The 25293-nt window shown below is 42.6% G+C and overlaps 1 protein-coding gene and 1 long non-coding RNA gene across 2 annotated transcripts in view; one reads left to right on the top strand and one right to left on the bottom strand.

The window, feature by feature from the left end:
* The first annotated feature begins 5944 nt into the window (after positions 1 to 5944).
* LOC104057908 (myosin-1B) lies at positions 5945 to 24799 on the top strand. The gene is made up of 38 exons (XM_054083241.1): positions 5945 to 6163; positions 6257 to 6400; positions 6737 to 6893; positions 7458 to 7485; positions 7583 to 7700; positions 7780 to 7872; positions 7986 to 8049; positions 8133 to 8231; positions 8342 to 8445; positions 8528 to 8666; positions 9351 to 9469; positions 9569 to 9718; positions 10642 to 10812; positions 11504 to 11813; positions 12448 to 12521; positions 12825 to 12912; positions 12999 to 13116; positions 13865 to 13988; positions 14075 to 14211; positions 14960 to 15215; positions 16478 to 16720; positions 16825 to 17001; positions 17083 to 17228; positions 17316 to 17406; positions 17495 to 17884; positions 18558 to 18684; positions 19564 to 19682; positions 19966 to 20162; positions 20555 to 20738; positions 20825 to 20990; positions 21141 to 21265; positions 21534 to 21842; positions 21959 to 22162; positions 23060 to 23185; positions 23281 to 23451; positions 23538 to 23642; positions 23904 to 23999; positions 24632 to 24799. Exons 1-38 carry the CDS (start codon positions 5960 to 5962, stop codon positions 24782 to 24784), a joined length of 5826 nt encoding a protein of 1941 aa, XP_053939216.1. The 5' UTR covers positions 5945 to 5959; the 3' UTR covers positions 24785 to 24799.
* Positions 14048 to 25293, bottom strand: part of LOC128853969 (uncharacterized) — a 53741-nt gene continuing 42495 nt past the window's right edge. Inside the window, exon 6 of the long non-coding RNA XR_008452839.1 lies at positions 14048 to 14173. This is a non-coding gene — a long non-coding RNA (uncharacterized LOC128853969). The remainder of the gene's footprint in view (positions 14174 to 25293) is intronic.

The raw sequence follows: 25293 nt of genomic DNA, 5'->3' as shown, positions 1-25293 counted from the left end.
AGAGCAGTGAGAGTCGGGCAGCTGGTGGTGAAGTGCAGCTGGAAAGACGGGAAGCCTCCATCAGTGCCTCACATCATCCTCTCCGGTGGGGCAACAGCCACCACCCTGACTAGCTCTGGAGGACAGGGGCTCGGCCAGGGGAATTGTGCAGGGAGGTAGGACAGTGAACGCCAGTCACAAGAGTTCTAAAACCCCTCTCAGGGGCCTATTCCCTCTCTGGGAATTTCAATAGTCCTTTATCTCTTTTCACTGTTTTTCAGCCTCAGTCACCCCGTGCTCTGCCCCTCATGCCTCACACCCAGCACCTGCACAAGCTCTAGCTTCACCTCCTCACCCATGGCACCCGTTGCCCCTGGGCAAGCCGAGGGCCCACTGGCCAGCTCAGGGCCCTGACAACATCAAGCCTATCCTTGTGGCAGTGTTGAACAGCAGCAAGGGTGCCGGTCACACTGCTGGAGCCCCACAGGCTGTCCACACTGCAGTCTCTGCCTCCAGGGTCTTCTGCTTTAGATGTGACGCCCATCCAGGTTGGCTGCAGCCTCTGCCTCAGGGCAGCAGGATGAGCGAAGGGAGCACGGGGTGAGCCTGTCAGAGGCAGGGGATGAAGGAAAATATTGTGGCATGAGACACGTTTAGACCTTTCTTCTACCAGTCAGAAATGACACTGCCTCTGTGGTACTGGTGATGGGAGACAGGAAAGTATAGGTGACACCAGTAGACACCCAGGCAACTTCTGGAGCATGTCTAAAATGGGAAAGAATTGATTTTTGACCTCTATATGTACTTACTACTAAGTGTAAGAAGTGTTGTTTTAATCTCAGGTGTGGATCAAGCTGTTAGGGTTAAGCCATAGTCCCCAGTGTTATTCTTCAGTGTGAATTTCCTCCAAACGCAAAGCTGATCTCTGCCAATTTCCTTCCCACCCCTAGGATTACAGAGCCATCACGAAGACACGGTCAGCTGAGAGAAGAGGAGGAAGGAATTTCCTCACTCTCTTACCCAGACCTCTGAGTAGGTGATGCTGAGAGGGAGAGGAGTGCAACAGGTGCTGTAACTGGGGAGGCAGCGCTATGGGATCAGGTGAAGCTGCTGAGATGTGATTCAGGTCAGATTGCCTTGTTTGTCATAGGAGCTGTCATTTGGAAGTTGAAGATTGTTGCATGGAAAAAAACCCACCAAACCAAATAAAGATCTGTTGCATGCGGATGAAATTATTTCTCAATAAAGCAAAGGATTCCAATGCCCTCCTCACCGTTCCCCTCCTCGCACCACTACTGAACATGTGGGCTGCATCAAAAGCAGTTTGGCCAGCAGGTCAAGGGAGGCGATTCTCCCCCTCTACTCTGCTCTGGTGAGACTACATCCAGAATACTATGTCCACCTCTGGAGCCCTCAGCACAGGAAAGACATGGACCTGTGGGAGCGAGTCCAGAGGAGGCCACAAAAATTATCAAAGACCTGAAACACTTCCCTTACGAAGAGGGGCTGAGAGAGTTGTGGTTGTCCAGCCTGGAGAAGACTCCAAGGAGTCTTGTTGTGGCCTTTCAATACATAAAGAGGGCTGATAAGAAAGATGGGGCCTGTAGGAATAGGACAAGGGTTAATGGCTTTAAACTCAAAGAGGAGATGTTTAGACTAGACACCAGGAAAAAAAATTTCACACTGAGGGTGGTTAAACCCTGGCCCAGGTTGCCCAGAGAGGTGGTGGATGCCCCATCCCTGGAAACATTCAGGTCAAGTTGGATGGGGCTCTGAGCAACCTGATGGAGTTGAAGATGTCCCTGCTCACTGCGAGGAGCACTGATAATCTTCATGGTCCCTTCCAACCCAAACCATTCTATGATTCTACATGTAACCATCTCATTAATCTGGGTGGGGAACAGCCCAGGGATAAGCACAGTATATTGGGTTTTTTTCACATGTTCGAATGGGGTTCAGCTCCTTCTAACAAAAACTGCCTCTCTTCCAGATTAGCACAGGACACAACTGTTTCTCTTCTAGAGAATGTAAATGTATTGATCCTTCTCTCCATCTAGAACATTTGCCCTGCAAAAGTAGTGCTGAATTACTCCTTTATGTTGAGATAGCACCTATTTCTCATCCTTCCAGTGGGATACATGTCTTAAGCTGAGTATGATGGTTCCATAGTCCTGTTCATATCACCTTTGAAACTCTTCAGCTCTGGAAAGAAGAGCTGGATATGTATGCTTTTCCTTTGGGATCTAATTTGGCGACTTCAGTCTTAGAGGCTTCTGTCTTCAATGCTAGTCTTAAATTGTTTTGCCCTTTTATTGGTCCTTGTGTCCATGGCAACTTGCTGTTGTCTTCTTGGAATCACATCCCTATTTACTCGCTCTTCCTTAATCACGTATCCTTTCTTATCACTACCTTCAGACTCATTCTTCCTCCTTCTCTCACTTGCTTTGGCTTTGGATCTTTTTACTACTTAGACATTCCTATCATCCCTTGATTCTCACTTACGTGGCTTCTGTTCCTATTCAGATGCTTCCTCCAGCATTGAGATTTCCTTTCTCTAGACTGACTCTGCATGTCTGTAGGACCCCTCATGCTTTTCCACACTGCAGAATCAGAGCATCCACAGCATGCACGAGCCTGTGCCTTTACACCTCTATCCTGACATATTTCCTGTTGCAACACCCTGGCTCTTACTCCTCACTTTCTCTGCTCAAGTCAGCATCCGACGGATTACAGTACCAAAGTAGCCTCTTTTATTAACGCCCCCTCCTGCTTCCCCCCCTTCTCAGTCTTTCTTGTCAAATTATTTATAGGAGACTGATTCACAGACCTGTTATGTCTAATTATATCCATTCACTTCTAATATGAATGGCAATTCAGCAAGGAGTTAAGATTGCCAAAAGAGTTTTGACCTAAGAAAGAGGAGGTGGTGGCTACGTATGCAGATCAGACCCTATAAAAGAGCCCCGGGATCAGTTGTGTGTTGTCCTTCTTCAGAAACCCCTAAGGTAAGGTTGTCAGAGGCTTTGGGCCGGGGAGGTGGGGGATGAAGGGAAACTGGCCCTGCATTCCACAAGCACCAGTGCATTCCAACAGACACTTGCATTCATTCAGTCGGGGACTGCCAGCGTCAGCTGGGATTTTCAGTCTGCTTTCCAGACACGCGTGTATTTTCAGTCTCTAAATTTTCTCTGGAATTCTGTGCCGCAGTAAGAAGGAAGTGGTTAATTCTGTTTTACAGTACCGACCAGCTCCCAGTCCGCAAGCCATTCATCTTGTCTCACAAAAGGTAAGATCTGCACTTATTTGCTCTTTAGGGAGAGTTAGAGATGCTCTAAGGTAGGACTCCCACACAGGTGTCCTTGCACCCCCTCTAGTCCTTATATTTACAGCCATTGTATAGAGCATGAGAATGAGACTGGATTGCCAACACCTTTTCCACAAGATTATCAAAGACAGTGGTCTTAAAAGTACTTATTGCTGCAGTACTTAAAAGTACTGATTCCCTACGTTCTCCCCAGGATTCTTCCATAGAGAACGTTTCCTACACTAACAGCCTTTAGGTCCTAAGCTTAGGAGAATCTGTCCTGAGAAGAAAAGCTCCTTAAGGAAGTAGTTCCCAATTACTTGTCCATAAATTTAATCTATTCTTGAAGTTAATAATTATCTTTTTTATTGCATTTACCTCAAACACCGAGGGTCACTGGCATAAGCTGTGAAGAAACAGGAAAAGATATATGACATTAAATAATGTTAATTTTTTCCACTGGAAAGCTTGGGGAACAGGGTTAGAATGTTGTGTATCAAAACATAGATGTTCTAAAGGAAAGAAGTTCAATCTGAGCTTCCTTATGAGCTTGTTTGTGCCTATGAAAATACCCCATAACTGTGATAGAATCATAAAGCAAATTCTAATAATCACAGGGAAATGAAGAAAGGATGATTCCTACTTGGATAACCAGAAAAAGAGAGAGGGAATAGAAACTAAATCCAAAGTTTTAAATATTTGCACCCAGGAAAATTAACTACTCATATTTACTTTTTAACATAGATTTCTATTAATTTTGTCAAATATTATCCCTGGAACATATCCCTCAAAATTATAAAACATCAACAAGCTATTATGTATAAAGAATATTGCTAGCGTGCTTTGAATAAGTGGGGAGAGTAAGCATATCATTGGTATCAGGAAAAATCATGTAAACAGACTGAAGAAAATAGTCACAAAATACTTTTGGAAGTCAATCTATTCATATATTCATATATATATAACTGCTAACAAAGTATACTAAACTACTATATATACTATATATAGCAATAATACCATAAAGATACACTGTAATAATAGCACCCAATAGCTATAAAAAATACAATATGCAATGAATATGCAATATATGTAATATACAGTAATATAATATATGCCAACATGATATGCGCTAGCATAATATATATATTAACATATATAATGTGCTACTGTTATTCCTCGCAGGAATCACGTAGGGAAATGTGAGATAGTAGGCAATGATAAAGTTGCTGGTGAAAGACTGTGTCCTCTCTACAACCCTATGTAACTATTTTGTGAAATGGTCTCCTTTATTTATAATAATTCTATTTATTTACTTATTTATCTATTTATTGATTATAATATTTTGACTAATAAGACTTCTATAGAGTGGAAAACATGCAGTTAGAAACAAAACCATCAGCCAGGAGGTTGTATCCTTGCATTTGAATTGATAACACTAAGTTGCATCATGAAGTCTGCCTTTGATGGCTAAGAAGGTGAAGTATTTTTTTTCACATCTAAGCAGTGGAATATTGAGTGGAATGAGTTTTATTACATACAAACATATCGTGATCATTATTCAACCATTAGTTTTGTTAGGCTGGCCATACTGGAGTAATGAGGCTGCTGAATGGCAAAGGGGTCAGAAAAGAGTTCTAAAAAATATTCTAAATTTAGAATATCTGTCCTGTAATCAAACTTAAACTGTTTCTTAGGGAGAAGCTTAACCAATTCTTTGATTTTCACCTAGACAGGTATGGTTGGACTCGATCTCAAAGGTCTTTTCCAACCAAACATTTCTATGATTCTATGACAGGTGAAAGTATTGACAGAGAAATGAGCTGCTTCATTTAATCAGAAAAGCTACTCAAAATTTTAATTGTAGATGATGGACTTTGATAAAATCAGGCTAAAAGTAAAAGGATAAATTTGCAACAGTATTAATTTTGGAACAATATACACAAATTCCACCTTCACTACTGTACAAAATGGTTCAGTCAAGACAATGCTGTGGCAATAATAAGCAGGGTTACCGATAGTTTATTTTTAAACAGTAGTGAATGAAAGCAGGATTGCATGGTTTCTGTTAGGAAAAAGATCAAAGTGGAAAATATCAACTTTGTTAGCAGATGGATCCGTGGAATAATCAGAATATTTCACAACTTGGGACATTTTATCCCAAGGGAATGTCTTTAATGAGAAGTGCTAACAATATTATGTCTGCATATCCAGCGTACTGTGCCTCTTCCAGTCTTTTACTGTAAACAAATCTCATAGACTGAAAGGTGCTGAACAAAAAGCAATGAGAGTGCTTTCACAATTCCAAAATCTGCAATATCCAGTGAGTGCAGAATTTGGAACCTTGGAAAGGATCTGTTTATCCTATTAACTCAGCAAATAAAAAAATAAGCCAACACACAGAAAGAACTCCCTTGAAAATGCCGTTGTCCTGTATGGCTAGAGATCTCACTGCCTAAAACAGACACACAGGAAAGGAAACTATAGAACAGAGCTCTGAAAAAATCAGAGATAGCAGAAAAATCAAAGATAGCAGAAAAATCAGAGTCAATGCAATCAGTTGATACACACAGCAGAGCACCTACCACGCTGTAGCAGTGTTTCTTCCATCATGCACTATTCTAATGTCATTTCTCCCCTCACAGACATTTGCTGCATTACCCCGAGTAAACAGCAGCCATGTCAACAGACTCGGAGATGGCAATCTTTGGGGAGGCGGCTCCTTACCTCCGAAAGTCAGAAAAGGAGAGAATCGAGGCCCAGAACAAGCCTTTCGATGCCAAGTCATCTGTCTTTGTGGTACATGCAAAGGAATCCTATGTGAAAAGCACAATCCAGAGCAGGGAAACAGGCAAGGTCACTGTCAAAACCGAAGGTGGAGAAGTGAGTAAAAAAAAATATCGAAGGCTTGAAAATGTATTTTCAACTCGCTGTGGACTTTTAGATGGCAAACGTGTATCTCTTTTCATTTGGCAGACTCTGACCGTGAAGGATGATCAAATCTTCTCCATGAACCCCCCCAAGTACGATAAAATCGAGGACATGGCCATGATGACCCACCTCCACGAACCCGCTGTGCTGTACAACCTCAAAGAGCGTTACGCAGCCTGGATGATCTACGTAAGTCCAGATGAGGGAGATTCCTGCTTTTGAGAATTTGAAGACACCTTTCAGTCCCTCTGAAGAGCTGACTTCTTGCCTTTCTCTTTCCTCATTTTTCTGTTTCTTTAATTCCTGCATGTATTCTGCTTTTGCAGACTACATGCTCTCCCTCTTCTTCCTTCCTGCTTTTACCTGTCGTTGCTGCATGCTATAGCTCACCCATTCTCTGACAGGATATTCCTCCACTCTACTTTCTTTCACTACCATGATCTCCCCAGAAAATCATTCACCTCTGCCTCATCTGCAATTTTCCTCAGCTATCCAAAATGAGCAACCAGTCCCTCTTCCTTGCAGACCTACTCGGGTCTCTTCTGTGTCACCGTCAACCCCTACAAGTGGCTGCCGGTGTACAACCCGGAGGTGGTGTTGGCCTACCGAGGCAAGAAGCGCCAGGAGGCCCCTCCACACATCTTCTCCATCTCTGACAACGCCTATCAGTTCATGCTGACTGGTGAGTGCTTGACGTCCCTCACAGCAATCTAAACCAAAAACCAGCTGATCTCACTGGGGCAGGTGACAAGCCAGCTAAAGGCACCACGGAGATGTTTGTCTGAGAACTTGATCAAGTTATGCAGGAATAATTTCCACTGAAACTGACCCAGAGGCATGGACTCTGCGCCGAGTAGCATTTGCTCTTTACTGTAGGAAATTTTACACTCTCCCACTGCAGACAGACTACTTGAATTTGTTTGCTACTTGTTTTCACTCATAGGAAAAAAAAGTTAATTTTCCATACAAACCACCATTTTGAATACAGAGAGGCAGTTTGATTGTATTTCTTGATGGGAACTGTCTGAAGGGCAGCGGGTACACAGTTTGTCTGAGGATCACGTGCCTCTGACACCTCTACACTTCCATTTGGGCTTATACATTCAACTGTTGGGACTTGGAAGGGAATTGCGTACTCTTGGATTTCTGGAGAAGCCCAACTTCCATTTAGATCTCTGCTGCTCGTTCAGGTCAGTGTTACCAGGGTCAACTGCTAACATGGCTTTTCATTCTCCCTCTTCCCCAGATCGCGAGAACCAGTCGATCCTGATCACGTATGTACATCCCTGCTCGGGTCCCCGCGGGGCTGCCCGGTACCAGGGGACCTCCTGCCTGACCACACGCTCTCTGCTTCTCTCTTGGGTTTGGCAGCGGAGAATCCGGTGCCGGGAAGACTGTGAACACAAAGCGTGTCATCCAGTACTTTGCAACAATTGCAGCCAGTGGGGACAAGAAAAAGGAGGAGCAGCAGCCAGCAGGCAAAATGCAGGTGAGGTCTGAGGGCTATGAACTCGCAACTATCAAATCTATTTATGAGCTATCCCATGACAATAACTTTTCTGTTTTAGGGGACACTTGAGGATCAAATCATCAGTGCCAACCCTCTGCTGGAGGCCTTTGGAAATGCCAAGACCGTGAGGAATGACAACTCCTCACGCTTTGTAAGTTGTTGCCTGGGACAAGATTACTTTTTTCCTGTCACCACACTGACTCAACTGTTCTCTCGGTCAGAATTGGCGAAATGGGTCTCAATTCACTTTTCTGCCTCTTGCAGGGTAAATTCATCAGAATCCATTTTGGTGCCACAGGAAAACTGGCTTCTGCTGACATTGAAACCTGTAAGTGACCCTCCTTGCCTTCGTCCCTTTCCTTCCAGCTTTCCTCAGTTCTTGTGCTAACTCTGTCCTGCCGTCCTGATCAGATCTGCTGGAGAAGTCCAGGGTCACTTTCCAGCTCAAGGCGGAAAGGAGCTACCACATATTCTATCAGATCATGTCCAACAAGAAGCCAGAGCTAATTGGTAGGAAAGATCACCACCTTCCATGATCACAAAGGTCATGGAAGAACAACATCGAATTCCTTTAGCTGCCAACTGCATTTGATCTGTATGGGTTTTGCCCTTTTTTTCAGAGATGTTACTGATCACCACCAACCCGTATGACTATCAGTACGTGAGTCAAGGCGAGATCACTGTGCCCAGCATCAACGACCAAGAAGAGTTGCTGGCCACAGATGTAAGTCATGGAATAGAAGCTTTCTTAGGCGGACTCTGACCTATAAAAGGCATGGTACTTACTCTAATGGTTCTTTTGGCAGAGTGCCATTGACATCCTGGGCTTCACTGCTGATGAGAAGACAGCCATCTACAAGCTGACAGGGGCTGTCATGCACTATGGCAACCTGAAGTTCAAGCAGAAACAACGAGAGGAGCAGGCAGAGCCGGACGGCACAGAAGGTACCAGCATGATATTTGCTGGAGTGCAGTGGGATACTCACTGATACAAGAATTCAGGGACAGAATCACTGACCAGTCCGCACGCTTCCCCAGATATTGGTCTGGTAGAATATAAGCGTGTCTGAAACAGAGGCCTTTGCTGGAAGAAAATAACTCAGTGGAAGATGCAGATTATTTTTTGAACTATTCGAAGTTGGGAAAGCCCTGTGTGTGATACACATCCTTAGGGAGAATGTGCTTCCATTATGACAGTTGTATGAGAGATCCTATTCATACTTTTGGTATAATGCTTCACTAATTTCTTTTTCTCTGTAATAACAGAAGAGTTTCACTGACTACAGCTTTCAGGACCATGTTTCACTGCCAACCAGTTTCCTTTTCTGTTTATTCAGAAATTGCCACTTGTTTGACTTGCCATCTTCATAGCCCTTTGCCCTTTTGTCTGTCTTGTCTCTTGTTTCAAAATCAGCACGTTCATGGTAAAGGCAATTGGAAGAATCCTTACATTTACAAATCAGCTAAGTTAGATAGGGGAAAAAAAATCCATAAATCCAGAAAAAACATAATAGCTTAAAGTATGCAACTTAGAGTATCTGTGGCTGCTGCAGAAATGATTCTGAATTACTACAAGCCATGTCCTCTGGGGAACTAATCTTCCATCCCGCTGCATGCTTGTTTCCTTAGTGGCTGACAAGGCTGCCTACCTGATGGGTCTGAACTCAGCAGATCTGCTCAAAGCTCTCTGCTACCCCCGAGTCAAAGTGGGGAATGAATACGTGACCAAGGGCCAAACTGTGCAGCAGGTAAGAAATACATGATGATAGAAAACAAATTACATGAATTAAAAACGTTGAACTCCCTCTTTTGCCCAGGATGGTAACTTTTCTTTTACTTTCCTCTAGGTGTACAATTCTGTAGGTGCCCTGGCTAAATCTGTCTTTGAGAAGATGTTCCTGTGGATGGTTGTTCGCATCAACCAGCAGCTGGATACCAAGCAACCCAGACAGTACTTCATCGGTGTCCTGGACATCGCTGGCTTTGAGATCTTTGACGTAAGATGAGAATTGTCATACAAGTTTCCTGGAAGGGGCATTAAGAAAGAGGAATAGTTTTGGATTTGGGTTTTGTTTTTTTCTTTTAAATTATGCTTTGTTTTGATTTATTGGGTAATCTTGATATTCCAGTAGGGATGGCGCTCTTCTGGTGCTCACAGTATGTATTATCCTACAAAGGTTGCAGGTTTTTATCAGTATCTGTTATTGCATGATATGAAAATGTTGAATAACTAATATGTGATAGCAGAGACAGACTTCAAGGAAGTTAAATATGCTGTCTTGAAGGAAGATTTTCTTAGTGATGAAACCAGATTCCCTCTAAATGCCTGGGAATAGACTGGCAGCACAGACAAACTCAAGCGGATGAGAAGCTGGATTTGGACTAAACTGCTAGACTTTTCAGGGCTCAGAAATACGTTGAGATAGTGCCAGGGCCTGGAAGGATAGATATATGAGAGGATGGAATGCGCCAGTCACCCGTCCAGTCCCAACACTGGAAATTCATGATCCCAAACACAGAGATCTTAATGGGTTGAAAACAGAAACACATTGGGAGATGGAAAGTGTGATGGAACTGAACTTAGAGTCATAGAATCATAGAATAGTTTGGGTTGGAAGGGACCTTAAAGATCATCCAGTTCCAAACACTGCCATGGGCAGGGACACCTCCCACTGGCTCAGGCTGCCCAAGGCCCATCCAACCTGGCCTTGAACACTTCCAGGGATGGGGCAGCCACAACTTCTCTGGGAAACCTGGGCCAGTGTCTCACCACACTCAACATGAAGAAATTCCTCTTTATATCCAGTCTAAATCTGCCCCTCTGCGGTTTATACCCACTGCCTCTTGTCCTATTACGAGAAGCGTTTGTAGAAAGCCCCCCCCCACTTCTCAAGTAAGTAAATCTCTTTGTATTCTGCAGTTCAACAGCCTGGAGCAGCTCTGCATCAACTTCACCAATGAGAAACTGCAACAGTTCTTCAACCACCACATGTTCGTGCTGGAGCAGGAGGAGTACAAGAAGGAAGGAATTGACTGGGAGTTCATTGACTTTGGGATGGACCTGGCTGCCTGCATTGAGCTCATTGAGAAGGTTCTTGCACCCTACACACTTAATAGTTTTCCAGATGTAAAATGTAAAAGGAATTTCTATGCTCAAATTAGACAATTTAAGTGTGTGGCACATACTTAATGCAGCACATAACAAGATTTTTTTCTGGGCTCCAAGCATTTAATTTGTCTGTGGATTGTCATTTGTCTGTTACTTCGCTGCCTGTGGGATTCTGACTCATTATAAATGTGATTCACATGGGGCAAAAATTTCAGTCCTAGTCACTGTTCTGCAGTTCATACTTAAACATGTGCATTTTTTTAATGCATGCCAAGTGAGTAAATACACTGAGCAACTTCTTTTTAACACGTTTAAAGAAATTTTGCTATCTTGTTTCCAAGAAAAAGGAATTGGGAAGTATAAAACTCTACATTACATCTGAATGCTACTGATGTCACACATTTTGCTTTCCATCTTCAACTAACATGCACATAGTGAAATTCTACATACTAGATCTTTATTATATCACAACCCTGACCCTTAGGGTGAGTTTGGTTTTATATAGCTGATGGCATAGCCACAAACAAAATGTCCTTTCTGGAAAAACATAAAATTACACAATCTGAGAAGGGGGGGTTTTTTGGTATAATTTTAACTTCCATTCCTCTCATATAGATTCTCTCTGCTTCTTGGTTCTACACTTTCTTTCTTCATGTGTTGCTATTTTTTTCAGCCCATGGGCATCTTCTCCATCCTGGAAGAGGAGTGCATGTTCCCCAAGGCAACAGACACCTCTTTCAAGAACAAGCTCTATGACCAGCACCTGGGCAAGTCCAACAACTTCCAGAAGCCCAAACCTGGCAAAGGCAAGGCTGAGGCTCACTTCTCGCTGGTGCACTACGCTGGCACCGTGGACTACAACATCTCTGGCTGGCTGGAGAAGAACAAGGACCCCCTGAACGAAACTGTTGTGGGGCTCTACCAGAAATCATCCCTGAAGACCCTGGCCTTACTCTTTGCCTCTGTGGGTGGCGCAGAAGCAGGTGATTTCTTTGAAATCAATTCTACTATGATTTACAGAAATAAATTCTTTCCAATAGCAGTTTGCAACTATATTACATTTCAAATATTGAAAGTCCCAAACCTCACCTACCGCAGCTCAATCACCCAGACTGATTAAAAAAATACTACTTTTCCCTAGAGAACATAAAAGATTTGTAGGTTTTAAGATCAGACAGCTGTGCTACAACAGGAATCCAGGCTGGCTGACAAACCAGCTTTCTGCAAAATGGGGAATTCCCAAATGCTTTAGGGAATAAAATCACATGTGTCAACATGTTACTAAATTTCTGCATCCCCTTGGATGTAAAGATACCTAAAGACTGCATTGGGTGTATACACTAATGATTTATTTAATTCATTTAAGTATCTTACTGTGCAAAATGTTACATTTTATATCCTGTCTGCGATTTCTTAATTTCAGCTTGAAGTCACTAGGTTTCTGCTATCACCTGAAAAAATCAAGTCTCCTGTTGTAAATTTAAACACTGCATGTGTTTACGTATTTTCATCAGATCATTAATTTTTCTGGTTTTTCAAGACAAACACACAAAGTTGTTCAGATTCTAACTGCTGCATGGATGTTCACTGATTTCTTTAAAAAATATTGGTTTTTAGAGAGTGGTGGTGGTGGCAAGAAGGGCGGCAAGAAGAAGGGCTCCTCTTTCCAGACTGTCTCGGCTCTTTTCCGGGTAATGTAGAATAATAATTATGAATTTTATCTCATTGTGAAAAAAATATAGAAAATTCAGTGCAAAAAATATTTTGATTGATCAAATATACAAAATCTTTTATGTTCAGAAGGCATAAAGGCATGTGTTCCTAATAAAGAAGAGTTCTTGTTGGACCCTTGGAAATATTCTTTTAGAACTTCCCAAAAGCTCTATCAAAATAAAAATACTGATCATGGTTTTATTGCAGTATTTTTGCTCCTCCTAATATTAAGATTGTGTAAGTGACATTTCTGAACCCAAGTCTTTTCTATTCCCTTTAAGGAAAATTTAAACAAGCTGATGAGCAATCTGAGAAGTACACATCCCCATTTTGTGCGATGCCTTATTCCTAATGAAACAAAAACTCCAGGTAAGTTGTTAAAGTCCAAAGTTGTGATAAATCTGTTCTTCTCTTCGCAGTACAATGAGATTCCGATTCATTATGTCATTTATTAGGGGCCATGGAGCACGAGCTGGTGCTGCATCAGCTGCGCTGTAACGGTGTGCTGGAAGGGATCAGAATTTGCAGGAAAGGATTCCCCAGCAGAATCCTCTACGCAGACTTTAAACAGAGGTCAGATTCCATGTCATCCACCCTCCACCATATCCACCAATACTGAATAATTTTCATTTTCTAATTGGTTTAACTGCCGTGAGAGTTTATGGAAAGAGTTCATCGCACCTACTTTTAGGCATACAAAAGTCAGTTACCCAAGTTAGTCAACCAATTTCTTTCAACAGCTAACTAGAAGAATAGTTGTTTTCTAAGTGCAATTATTTATACCATGATCCATACTCTCCTAGGGGATAAACCATCTTTTAACTTAGTTAATTTCTGGGTGGCAAAGTGAGATGACTTGCATTTGGCAGCACAGAAATGTCAGTAAAGAATTAACTACAAGATATTCTAGACTAACTTGTTGGAAAATTAAATAAAATAAAAAGATCTTGCATCTTATTTCATATCAGGTGGAAAATACTTGCTTTTCCTCTCCACATATTTTATTCTTGCACATAAAGTTCTCGTTTGGAGATAAAAAATTAGATAACAGGGCATGTGAAATACGTCAGCAGCTACCCATAGAAATCAGTACTCATTCTGTGTCAAGAATTTCTGGACTAAGAAAAGGGCAAGACTTTTTCTAAATACTTATTTACCCATGGAAATGTGATTTCTAAACAAGGGACCACAGTACAGACCTAGTCACCTCTCTTCCATTCTTGATCCCCATTCAGAGAACCTTTACAACAGCGTCAGTTGGTACAGATAGGATTGAGCTTTCAGGAATCTGTCCTTTTTCATATTCTACTTCTTGCTGTAGGTACAAGGTGCTTAATGCCAGTGCCATCCCAGAGGGACAGTTCATCGATAGCAAGAAAGCTTCTGAGAAGCTTCTTGGATCCATCGATGTGGACCATACCCAGTACAAATTTGGCCACACCAAGGTACAAACCCTCCTCCACTCACTCTCTGTGTGCCTGTGCTTGGGCTTTACCTGACAGTGATGCGCTGCAACCTTCCCTTTCTCAAGGTGTTCTTCAAAGCTGGGCTGCTGGGACTCCTGGAGGAGATGAGGGATGAGAAGCTGGCACAGCTCATCACCCGCACACAGGCCATGTGCAGGGGTTACCTGATGAGAGTGGAGTTCAAGAAAATGATGGAGAGAAGGTAGATACTCGTTTCACGTGAAAGACAGCTTTGTGAAGATGTTCTTTTTCTTTCGCCATGAAAGTGAGCCAACATCTGAACTTCAAAACTGTCCATAAAGGCTGAAAACTACATGACACAAAGGAGTTTTCTCCATATATAGATATATATATAAAACATACTGACTACACTAAATATTATTATTAAATACACAAAAATATCTTATATACACATAGAATCATAGAACAGTTTGAGTTCGAAGGGACCTTAAAGCCCATCCAGTTCCAACTCCCTTGCCGTGGGCAGGGACAACTCCCACTGGATCAGGTTGCTCAAAGGCCCATCCAACCTGGCCTTGAACACCTCCAAGGATGGGACCGCCACAACTTCCCTGGGCAACCTGGGCCAGTTCCTCACCACTCTCATAGTGAAGAAATTCCTCCTTATGTCTAGTCTAAATCTGCCACTCTCCAGTTTATACTCATCGCCCCTCGTCTTATCACGACAAGCCTCTGTAAATAGTCCCTCTCCAGCTTTCTTGTAGTCCCTTCGGGTACCGGAAGGTCGCGATAAGATCTCCTCAGAGCCTTTTCTTCTCCAGGCTGAACAACCAGAAATCTCTCAGCCTGTCCTCATATCTATAGATATGTAGAGCTAGAACTACAAATTATTATAAGTAGAACTCCATGTTATAAATATTAATATATACAATTAAATATGTATTATAAATTTAAAAAGAGATAACAATGTGTTTTTTATTATCCTTCAGGGAGTCCATCTTCTGCATCCAGTACAATGTTCGTGCATTCATGAACGTGAAGCACTGGCCCTGGATGAAGCTGTTCTTCAAGATCAAGCCCTTGCTGAAGAGCGCAGAATCTGAGAAAGAGATGGCCAACATGAAGGAAGAGTTTGAGAAAACCAAGGAAGAGCTTGCCAAGTCTGAGGCAAAGAGGAAGGAGCTGGAGGAGAAAATGGTTTCTTTGCTGCAGGAGAAAAATGACCTGCAGCTCCAAGTGCAAGCTGTGAGTATTCACAGAATCACAAGGTTGGAAAGGACCCATTGGATCATCGAGTCCAACCATTCCTAACACTCCCTAAACCATGTCCCTAAGCACTTCATCCACCCGTTCCTTAAACACCTCCAGGGAAGGTGACACAGAATCACAGAATCAAATTGCTAAAGTTTTTGCCTTGTAATGTCCTGTGCAAAAATAACCCACAAAGAATCAGAATCATCAGGTTGGAAAAGACTTCTTGGATCATTGAGTCCAACCATTCCCATGTCTCAGTAACAGACATAATATCTCAAAACAGTTCTTATTTTTAAAGCATACATATTTTATTAAATAAGAAGGAAAACCACATAGAACAGCTGAATTTTACAAATATTAATAAATGTGCAATGAATTATTGCGGCTGGTTCCTAGCACTTTTAAAACAAGAGGGAAGTAATCCCTTTCCAGTTAGTAAATACTACATTTTACAGTATGACATTATAGTCATACATGGCAACTAATAGCAGCAATGATCATGTCTTTATACATCTTTACACACTGTATAATTATTTGGGATATATATATATATTAAAAAAACTAATATATTATCATCTCATCAATGGAGGCAGTCTGGAGGTCCTACTAAAAATCCTACCCTTTATCTGGAGAATCACAAATGGATTCAGGTGGAGTCAGAGGGACTGAGAGTATCAGGCATTTCTCTAGTATTTATGATCCCTTTATCCTCAGGGAAAACAGAGATGAAAGCGTAATCCTCCCCTTTTCCCCTGGAAGTAAAAAGGTAGCAACAATAACCACCTTAAAACTGTCTTTTACCAGGAAGGATTTAGATTCATCTGACCCCATTTTGGTGTCTAAAAGTCTACATCTGAGATTGTAGCCTGAGATTCTCTTCATCTTTAGCAACAAGAAAATAATCCTTCTAGAGTATGATAAAATAAATCAAAAAATGTAAAATTTGGTGGAATGGGCTGCATCTTGATATCATGGCAGATATGCAAATCTACATGAAACAAACCCCAAGCTAGCTATTTTTCTGAGCTATAAAATGTCTTGGAATGGGTCCAGAGGAGGACTACAAGGATGGTCAGAAGGCAGGAGCACCTCCCATATGAGGAGCCCAAACTAAATTGATACTCTTATCATACTGCATTTTAACTACAAAGGACATTGTAAATCTCATTTGAAAAAATAATTCCTTGTTTGAAGATCCATATGAAAAAAATAATTATTTTTAAAATTTTTCCTTTAAAATGAATCATGTGTAGGAAGCTGATGGTTTGGCTGATGCAGAGGAAAGGTGTGACCAGCTCATCAAAACCAAAATCCAACTGGAAGCCAAAATTAAAGAGCTGACAGAGAGAGCAGAAGATGAAGAAGAGCTGAATGCTGAGCTGACAGCCAAGAAGAGGAAACTGGAGGATGAATGTTCAGAGCTGAAGAAAGATATTGATGACCTTGAGTTAACACTGGCCAAGGTTGAGAAGGAAAAACATGCCACGGAAAACAAGGTATGAGGCAGAACCTGTCACTGATGTGCCAGCAAAGAGCACTGTGCTGTTACAGCACTGCTGTGTCTACTTCCTTCATTACACTTGCTCCCTTCTTCTCCAAGGTGAAAAACCTCACCGAGGAGATGGCAGCCCTGGATGAGACCATTGCCAAGCTGACTAAAGAGAAGAAAGCCCTCCAAGAGGCCCATCAGCAGACACTGGACGACCTGCAGGCAGAAGAGGACAAAGTCAATACTCTGACCAAAGCTAAGACCAAGCTGGAACAGCAAGTGGATGATGTAAGCACAGGGGTATTCAGCAAGAACAGGACAGGTATGGAGTTAGACCTGGCAGAGCTCTGATGGTGTTGTTGGTTGTAGCTGGAAGGGTCCCTGGAGCAGGAGAAGAAACTGCGCATGGACCTGGAGAGAGCTAAGAGGAAACTCGAAGGAGACCTGAAGATGAACCAGGAATCCATGATGGATTTGGAAAATGATAAGCAGCAGCTGGATGAGAAACTGAAGAAGTAAGTGTGTCTGTGGGGCACCTGAGTGTGGGGCTGGTGCATTTGCTTTTTCCCTTTGAGCTCTAACACGGTGTGCTTTGCCCAAAGGAAAGACTTTGAAATCAGCCAGATCCAGAGCAAAATCGAGGATGAGCAAGCCCTGGGCATGCAGTTACAGAAGAAGATCAAGGAGCTGCAGGCAAGTCTCTGTTCCATCCCCTCTGTCACCCCGGCACAGGTCAGGCAGGAGGAGGGCACGGGTGTGAAGGGTTCCCAATGTTCTCCAGGCTCGCATTGAGGAACTGGAGGAGGAAATTGAGGCAGAGAGAACTTCTCGGGCAAAAGCAGAGAAGCATCGTGCTGACCTCTCGCGGGAGCTGGAGGAGATCAGCGAGCGCCTGGAAGAAGCAGGAGGGGCTACAGCCGCTCAGATTGAGATGAACAAGAAACGTGAGGCAGAATTTCAGAAGATGCGTCGTGACCTCGAAGAGGCCACCCTGCAGCACGAAGCCACGGCTGCCGCCCTGCGCAAGAAGCACGCGGACAGCACAGCTGAGCTTGGGGAGCAGATCGACAACCTGCAACGAGTGAAGCAGAAGCTGGAGAAGGAGAAGAGTGAGCTGAAGATGGAGATTGACGACCTGGCCAGTAACATGGAGTCTGTCTCCAAAGCCAAGGTACTGAAATATTTCTTTGTAGTAATTCAAACACAACCAAGCATTTATATTTTAACACAGAAATTTGAGTTAGTCATAGCTTAAAATAAATAGTTTCACTTTAGAAGTTGTGGTTTATTTTATATATTTCAGTATTGGTTTAACAGTATTTCATGTCCTGTGGATGAGAACTAAAAAACTCCACCTGAAGCACCTAAACTAAGGAACTATAGTCTCATTGCTTGATGCAGAATATCAAATCAAAGACACTAAGCTTAGCAGTTTATTAGTTTCTTCTAAAATAGAAATTACTCCTATCATTTCCTTTTTATTCCTTTTTTTCTTTTTCTCCCTTAAACGCTTCAATGACAAACTCACTATGAGCCAAAGAGAAATTTAAAAAATTTCCTTGTGTTACAGTGGTAACATCCTTTTTATTATTGAAAAAATGGAGTGTAATTCATTATATATATATATATATAATTACACATATTATATTATGTATATATTAATAATTATACAAAAGTTGGAATCAGTGATGCAACTTTCATAGAAAGATATGTATTAACCAAGACATCTTGACTTTAATTCTATATCATTGGCCTTCTTATTTAGCCCCTTGTAAAACTTCAGATTCTCAGTAATTATGTATTGAACCATCAATCATATTTCATTCCATTCTTCATGAAAACAGGCAAATCTGGAGAAGATGTGTCGCTCTCTTGAAGATCAACTCAGTGAGATTAAGACAAAGGAGGAAGAACAACAGCGCACAATTAATGACATTAGTGCCCAGAGAGCTCGGTTACAAACAGAATCTGGTAAGACATTTGTGGGTTTTTTTGAAAGAACACTGTATATGACCTGGGTTTATTAGAAAATTAATCAAAAACCCTTAGGGGTCTTGGTGGAAACTAAGGTGAACATGTCAGAAGTGTGCTCCAATGACAAGGGCAGCCAGCAGCATCCTGAGCTGCATTAGAAGAAATGTTGCCAGCAGTCTATCAGAGGGTGATCTTTCCCCCTCTCAGGACAGGTGAGGCCACCCCTGGAGTGTCGTGCCCAGTGCCAGGCTCCTCAGTACCAGAGATAAACAGGCATCCTGGAGCAGGACCAATAACACAACTAAGGGACTGGAACAACCTCCCCAAGGGTGCAGTAGAGTCCCCAGCACCAGCTGTTTTCAAGACAACAACTGGATAGGATGCTAGAAAAGCTTCATTTAGGCTTCCTTTCCCATGAAAGGTTGGACTAGATTACCTTTCAAGGTCCCTTCCGGTCTGAACTTTTCTATGATTCCGTGACTGGAGTTTCAAAGAAGAATTCTTGTATGTAATAATCTAGACTTCATCCTTCTGCTTCCCAGGAGAATTCAGGAGATGACAGTGATAAACCTGTGCACATCTACGATATAGCACTCTCTCTGTGAGCTCGAGATTTGAAATGCCTGTTGCACTTAGTGTAAACATACAATAAGACTAGTCAGACATTGGTCAGGGGGCAAGATTTCTCTCATTTCTTGCCTCTAAAATGAATCCTTTGGCATGCACAGAGATATTGATAGGTATCAATGATCTGGATTCCATGAAAGAAATACAATTCTGTTTGACTCACAATACTTCTATGTACATTTAATTATCAAGGTTAACCCTTTCAAATAACTCATAAAAAGGTTCTTTTACTCATCTGAAATTTTCTAGGTGAATATTCACGCCAGGTGGAGGAGAAAGATGTTCTGATTTCTCAGCTGTCAAGGGGCAAGCAGGCATTCACCCAACAGATTGAGGAACTGAAGAGGCACTTAGAGGAAGAGATAAAGGTGAGAAGGCTTTTCATATTCTGTCTTATCCATTAGATTCCTCCTCCCTGAGAGATGCTGCAGAGATGTATTAAAGTACATAAGCAACAAGATTTGGAGAAAAAAAATACTTAGGTATTATTATAAGTCTAGCCATTGATTTTGTTGCAGTTTCCCAGATCTTTCTTTCTCATTCAGCACCTTGCCATGACTCAAGCAGAATAATCCAGCACTGACCAACACTTCAGTCAGGAGAATTCCCAGGATATTTCCATTCATTGCTACACTATGATTTTTCTCCCAGGCCAAGAACGCGCTGGCCCACGCCTTGCAGTCTGCTCGCCATGACTGTGACTTGCTCCGGGAACAATATGAGGAGGAGCAGGAAGCCAAGGGGGAGCTGCAGCGAGCCCTGTCCAAGGCCAACAGTGAAGTGGCCCAGTGGAGAACCAAATACGAGACGGACGCTATTCAGCGCACGGAGGAGCTGGAGGAGGCCAAGTACGTAGAGAATGTGGGGAAGGCTGACAGAGTGAGAACAGAAATTTAAGGACAGCACTGTGATGTTGTTGGGAAGAAGCCAGTGTTCTGGTTTTGGTGGGGTGGCAGGAAGAGAGAAAATATAACTGAGAGCATTGCGAACAGCAAAAGCAGCAAAGCCCTTCAGACCCAGAACATCAAAGAAATGCTAATGTGAATAACAGAGTCAATAGCAGAGAGTGGATTGCTGCAGCCCAGGATTCAAACATAGACGTACAGTTGATAGCTGGAAAAGTTCCTACACCTCTGTGTAAATGGAGATCCCACACTACCAAGTGGCTAAGGGTGCTCTTGGGAAAAAAAACAGGCTCCAATTCATTTTCTCACCTGGAGCTTTGCTTATCTTCTCCCAGGAAGAAGCTGGCACAGCGCCTGCAGGATGCAGAGGAACATGTTGAAGCCGTCAATGCCAAATGTGCCTCCCTGGAAAAGACAAAGCAGAGGCTGCAGAATGAAGTGGAGGACCTGATGATCGACGTGGAGCGATCAAATGCTGCCTGCGCAGCTCTGGATAAGAAGCAGAAGAACTTTGACAAGGTCATTTGGGGGCTAGGCTTGGGGTTGCTGGGCAGAGCCTCCCCTCACGCTCACCACATCCACACTCAGACCCAGTTTCTCTTCAGATCCTGGCAGAGTGGAAGCAGAAGTACGAGGAGACGCAGGCTGAGCTGGAAGCCTCCCAGAAGGAGTCTCGCTCTCTCAGCACGGAGCTGTTTAAGATGAAGAATGCCTATGAGGAGTCCTTGGACCACCTGGAAACGCTGAAGCGTGAGAACAAGAACTTGCAGCGTAAGTCCCTGGCCCTCAGCTCCTGCAAGGGCTTTCTCACTCTCCATCAAGACCCAGCTCTCCTTACGGGTCTGTGTCTACAGGTCAAAAAAGATGCTCTGTCCCATTTGTCTCTGTCCTTGACTGTGCCATTGTTCTTTGTTCCCACAGAGGAGATTTCTGACCTCACAGAGCAGATTGCAGAGGGAGGAAAGGCAATTCATGAGCTGGAGAAAGTCAAGAAGCAGATCGAGCAGGAGAAATCCGAAATCCAGGCTGCTCTGGAGGAAGCTGAGGTGAAGTCTTCTGTTCTTAATTGTTTACTTGCAACACAGTTTAGCAACCTCGCATACCATTTTTGAAATTATATGCATTTTGATTAAACCCCACAAACAGGAAAGAGGGAATCTGGGACACCATTAATATCCTTGCATACATTGGAATTCTTTTTTCCTTTTTGGCAGTCTCAGACCTCATGAGGTACATTATTCTTCAAAGGAATAGGTCATGTATAGTTACGGATACTGCTATTTATAGAATTGACTGATCTTTGTATTTTTTCAGGCCTCCCTTGAACATGAAGAGGGGAAGATCCTGCGCCTCCAGCTTGAGCTCAACCAGGTGAAGGCTGAGATTGACAGGAAGGTAGCAGAGAAAGATGAGGAGATCGATCAGCTGAAGAGAAACCACCTCAGAATTGTGGAGTCCATGCAGAGCACCCTGGATGCTGAGATCAGGAGCAGGAATGAAGCCCTGAGGCTGAAGAAGAAGATGGAAGGAGACCTGAATGAAATAGAGATCCAGCTGAGCCATGCCAACCGCCAGGCTGCAGAGGCACAGAAGAACCTGAGAAACACACAGGGAGTGCTCAAGGTCCGTTGAACAAAAGTTGCTTATGAAGAAATGTGTCAGCTCATATTTGCAGAGATCATATTTGCAGAGCCAAACAGCTCTGAATCTGCTTGTAATTTCTTTCACTGCCTTTACAGGATACCCAAATACACTTGGATGATGCTCTCAGGGCACAAGAAGACTTAAAGGAGCAGGTGGCCATGGTGGAGCGCAGAGCCAACCTGCTGCAGGCTGAAGTGGAGGAGCTACGGGCAGCACTAGAACAAACAGAGCGATGTAGAAAGGTGGCTGAGCAGGAACTGATGGATGCAAGTGAGCGTGTGCAGCTCCTCCATACCCAGGTGAGGTCACTTGGTGAGAAATGGCACTCTTGATATGTAGGAGATCACTCACATGCTTTATTCCCGTCTTCGTTGAAGGCTCAGCTTCAAATATGAGAGTAGCTTCTCTGAAGTAGTCATCATGATACTAAAAGAGATCTTTGCTAAAGAACTACGCACGCTGGCTGTATTTCCAGGTTACATTCAGTGAAACTAATGCTTCTGCCTTTTTTGCATCATAACATAACCTCTAGAGGAAAGACAGCATCACAGGAACCAGATTTTTCAGTCACACTGGATGCCAAATGGTCTGACATCTGAGAAGTCAGGGACTGAAACTCTGAGTCTATAGCAATGTTCATTCATTCCTCACTTGACACGTAGCACTGGGGAATCCTTTTATTCATTCAGAAATGTGCTTGTCCAATGAATAAGAAAGTGAGGATGAACTCCTAGCCCGTGTCATAGCAGTCATCCAGAAATCAAGTCCTGAAATCTATGGAAACTGTCTGGTTTCAAATTCTGAAAAGATTCTGGAAGCAATTTATCCTATGTACATTACAAATTTTCTTCTTCTCAATTGATGAGACTGGATTAATCTGCCCTAAATATGTTGAAGAGTGTATGTGTTTCACTGCCTTCTCTCACTCTATTTTTACTGATTTCCTATGCCAGCCTTGTGGGATGAGATGTTGCACAGATTAAACTTCTAAGTCCTCTTTTTCACAGTAGTAAAATTAATAGTTGGAGGGAAAAAGAATCCAAACTACTATTGTTTCCACGGATAAGAAATTTTACAGAAAAATCTGTGGTTGCTGATTTTTTACATAATTATATCTGAAATAATTCAAAGTCCTCTGATGTTTTTGATTTGAGATAATGAACTAACAAAACCAAACCTCTGGTGTTGTTACACAGAACACCAGCTTGATCAACACCAAGAAGAAGCTGGAAACAGACATTGCCCAAATCCAGAGTGAAATGGAGGAAACTGTCCAGGAAGCCCGCAATGCTGAAGAGAAGGCCAAGAAGGCCATCACAGATGTGAGTTCGAGCCTCCTTTCACTGGAGATAGTGCATGTATTCTCCTCCAACATAACTCCAGCCCCAAAATGTCTTTGACTCTCTGCTCTCATCAGGCAGCCATGATGGCAGAGGAGCTGAAGAAGGAGCAGGACACCAGCGCCCACCTGGAGAGGATGAAAAAGAACCTCGACCAGACAGTGAAGGACCTGCAGCTTCGTCTGGATGAGGCTGAGCAGCTGGCACTGAAAGGAGGCAAGAAGCAAATCCAGAAGCTGGAGGCCAGGGTGAGTAGTGCTGGTATTTGCACAGGAATGAATATGTCCCTTGGAGAGATACCAGAGCAGCTTCAAAGATGAGCTTCTCCTTGCAGGTGCGGGAGCTGGAAGCAGAGGTTGATGCTGAGCAGAAGCGCAGTGCTGAAGCCGTGAAGGGTGTGCGCAAGTACGAGAGGAGAGTGAAGGAGCTGACCTACCAGGTAAGGCAAGAGGTGTCCTTAAGCTCACACCCGTCTTGCAGGAATCCAAAATGTTGCCCTTAGGAATTTCTCTCTGTCCTGAGTCACACAGTTAAAAAGGAGAAGACTGAGCACATCAGAAGAAATTATTTCTGATCATGCTTATCCCCTCTGTTTTACTAGACAGCAGTGGTCTATAAGGAATGTTACTCTCTGTTTCACGTAAAGGACATTTATAGTGGGAGGCAATGAGGTGCTTCTCTTTCTTGTCCTTCTCTTTAGTCTGAAGAGGACCGGAAGAACGTTCTCAGGCTGCAGGATCTAGTGGACAAGCTTCAAATGAAAGTTAAATCCTACAAGAGACAAGCTGAGGAAGCTGTAAGCATTGCTGTGTGCACAGCCAATCTCCATCCAGTTGGAGGTTGAATTCTGTCTGTGTTTTCCCCTGTGTAGCTCTCTTCAAACCCTTGACATTTTTGTCTTTTCCTCACTGTGCGTTGGCTGAACAGTGGTCAGGAGGAGTGTAGAATACATTTTCTATGAGCCTTACTGCATCATTGGGAAGAGCAGCGAAGGCTGAGGTCAACATTGTGGGAGGAGATCTCTATTTCTTTTAATTTATTTCATATTTCTGCTTAGCAGAAAAAAAACCTTCAAAAACTGTAATACATGATTTTATAGAAGTCAATAAAAGGGAAATGGAAATAACCGAAATTTATATACATTATTCAAAAATCATATCTTGTTATTCAGGAATTCCAAAGTGCATCAGCACTTCATGTCCAGGGAGACATTTCCAGAATATTTTATTAACCATCTAAACATTTAGCATTTAAGCTACTTCTTTGGATTTCCCCCTAGAAATATTAGAGAGAATTACATACTAACTCATAGTCTGTTTTTCCTCTCATTATGTAAAGGCAAATTACCGTGGCATGGCCAGTGAAATGTTACAATAGGAACACTATTAAAACATTTAAAACCTATTGTATCTCTCTTCCTATCCCCAGGAGGAGCTTTCCAATGTCAACCTCTCCAAGTTCCGCAAGATCCAGCACGAGCTGGAGGAAGCCGAGGAACGCGCTGACATTGCAGAGTCACAGGTCAACAAGCTCCGAGCAAAGAGCCGGGAAATCAGCAAGAAGGCAGAAAGCGAAGAGTAAACGCCTTCAGTCGTGCCAAGTGAAAGACCTTGCACAAAATGTGCAATTCTGTCACTTCGATTTTGTAACCACGGCTTAGTCTTTCCTCATTCTCTAGATAATTAATGCCTAGATAATAAAAGTGGTAGAGATTTTCCCATGGAAATAATGAGTTGTTCACTGTTGTATTTTAATCATTATCCTGAATTCTTATAAGGTTTACATTTTTCCTCACTTATTTAAATTCATTGAATTAAAAATCTTGCATCAGGTATATTCAAGGGGTTTCAGCCACAGTTAAAGTGGTCTAATCAGACATCCTGCTTCATTCTCACCATGGAATTTCATCCAGGACTTCCTTACAGGAGAAAATCATTATTTCTTTGCAACAGAATGTTATTATCCCTTACAATTTCTGCTTTAGGAATACAATACAATTTAACCCAAAGGTTCTATCACAAGAACAAGATTTATTGCAGCTTCTGGTAATCCAGTCTGACCATTAATTATTCTATTAAATCACATCTTAT

The sequence above is a fragment of the Cuculus canorus genome, chromosome 18, assembly GCF_017976375.1.
Source record: "Cuculus canorus isolate bCucCan1 chromosome 18, bCucCan1.pri, whole genome shotgun sequence".
Lineage (NCBI taxonomy): Eukaryota > Metazoa > Chordata > Aves > Cuculiformes > Cuculidae > Cuculus > Cuculus canorus.
This window is presented reverse-complemented; position numbering and strand designations above follow the sequence as displayed.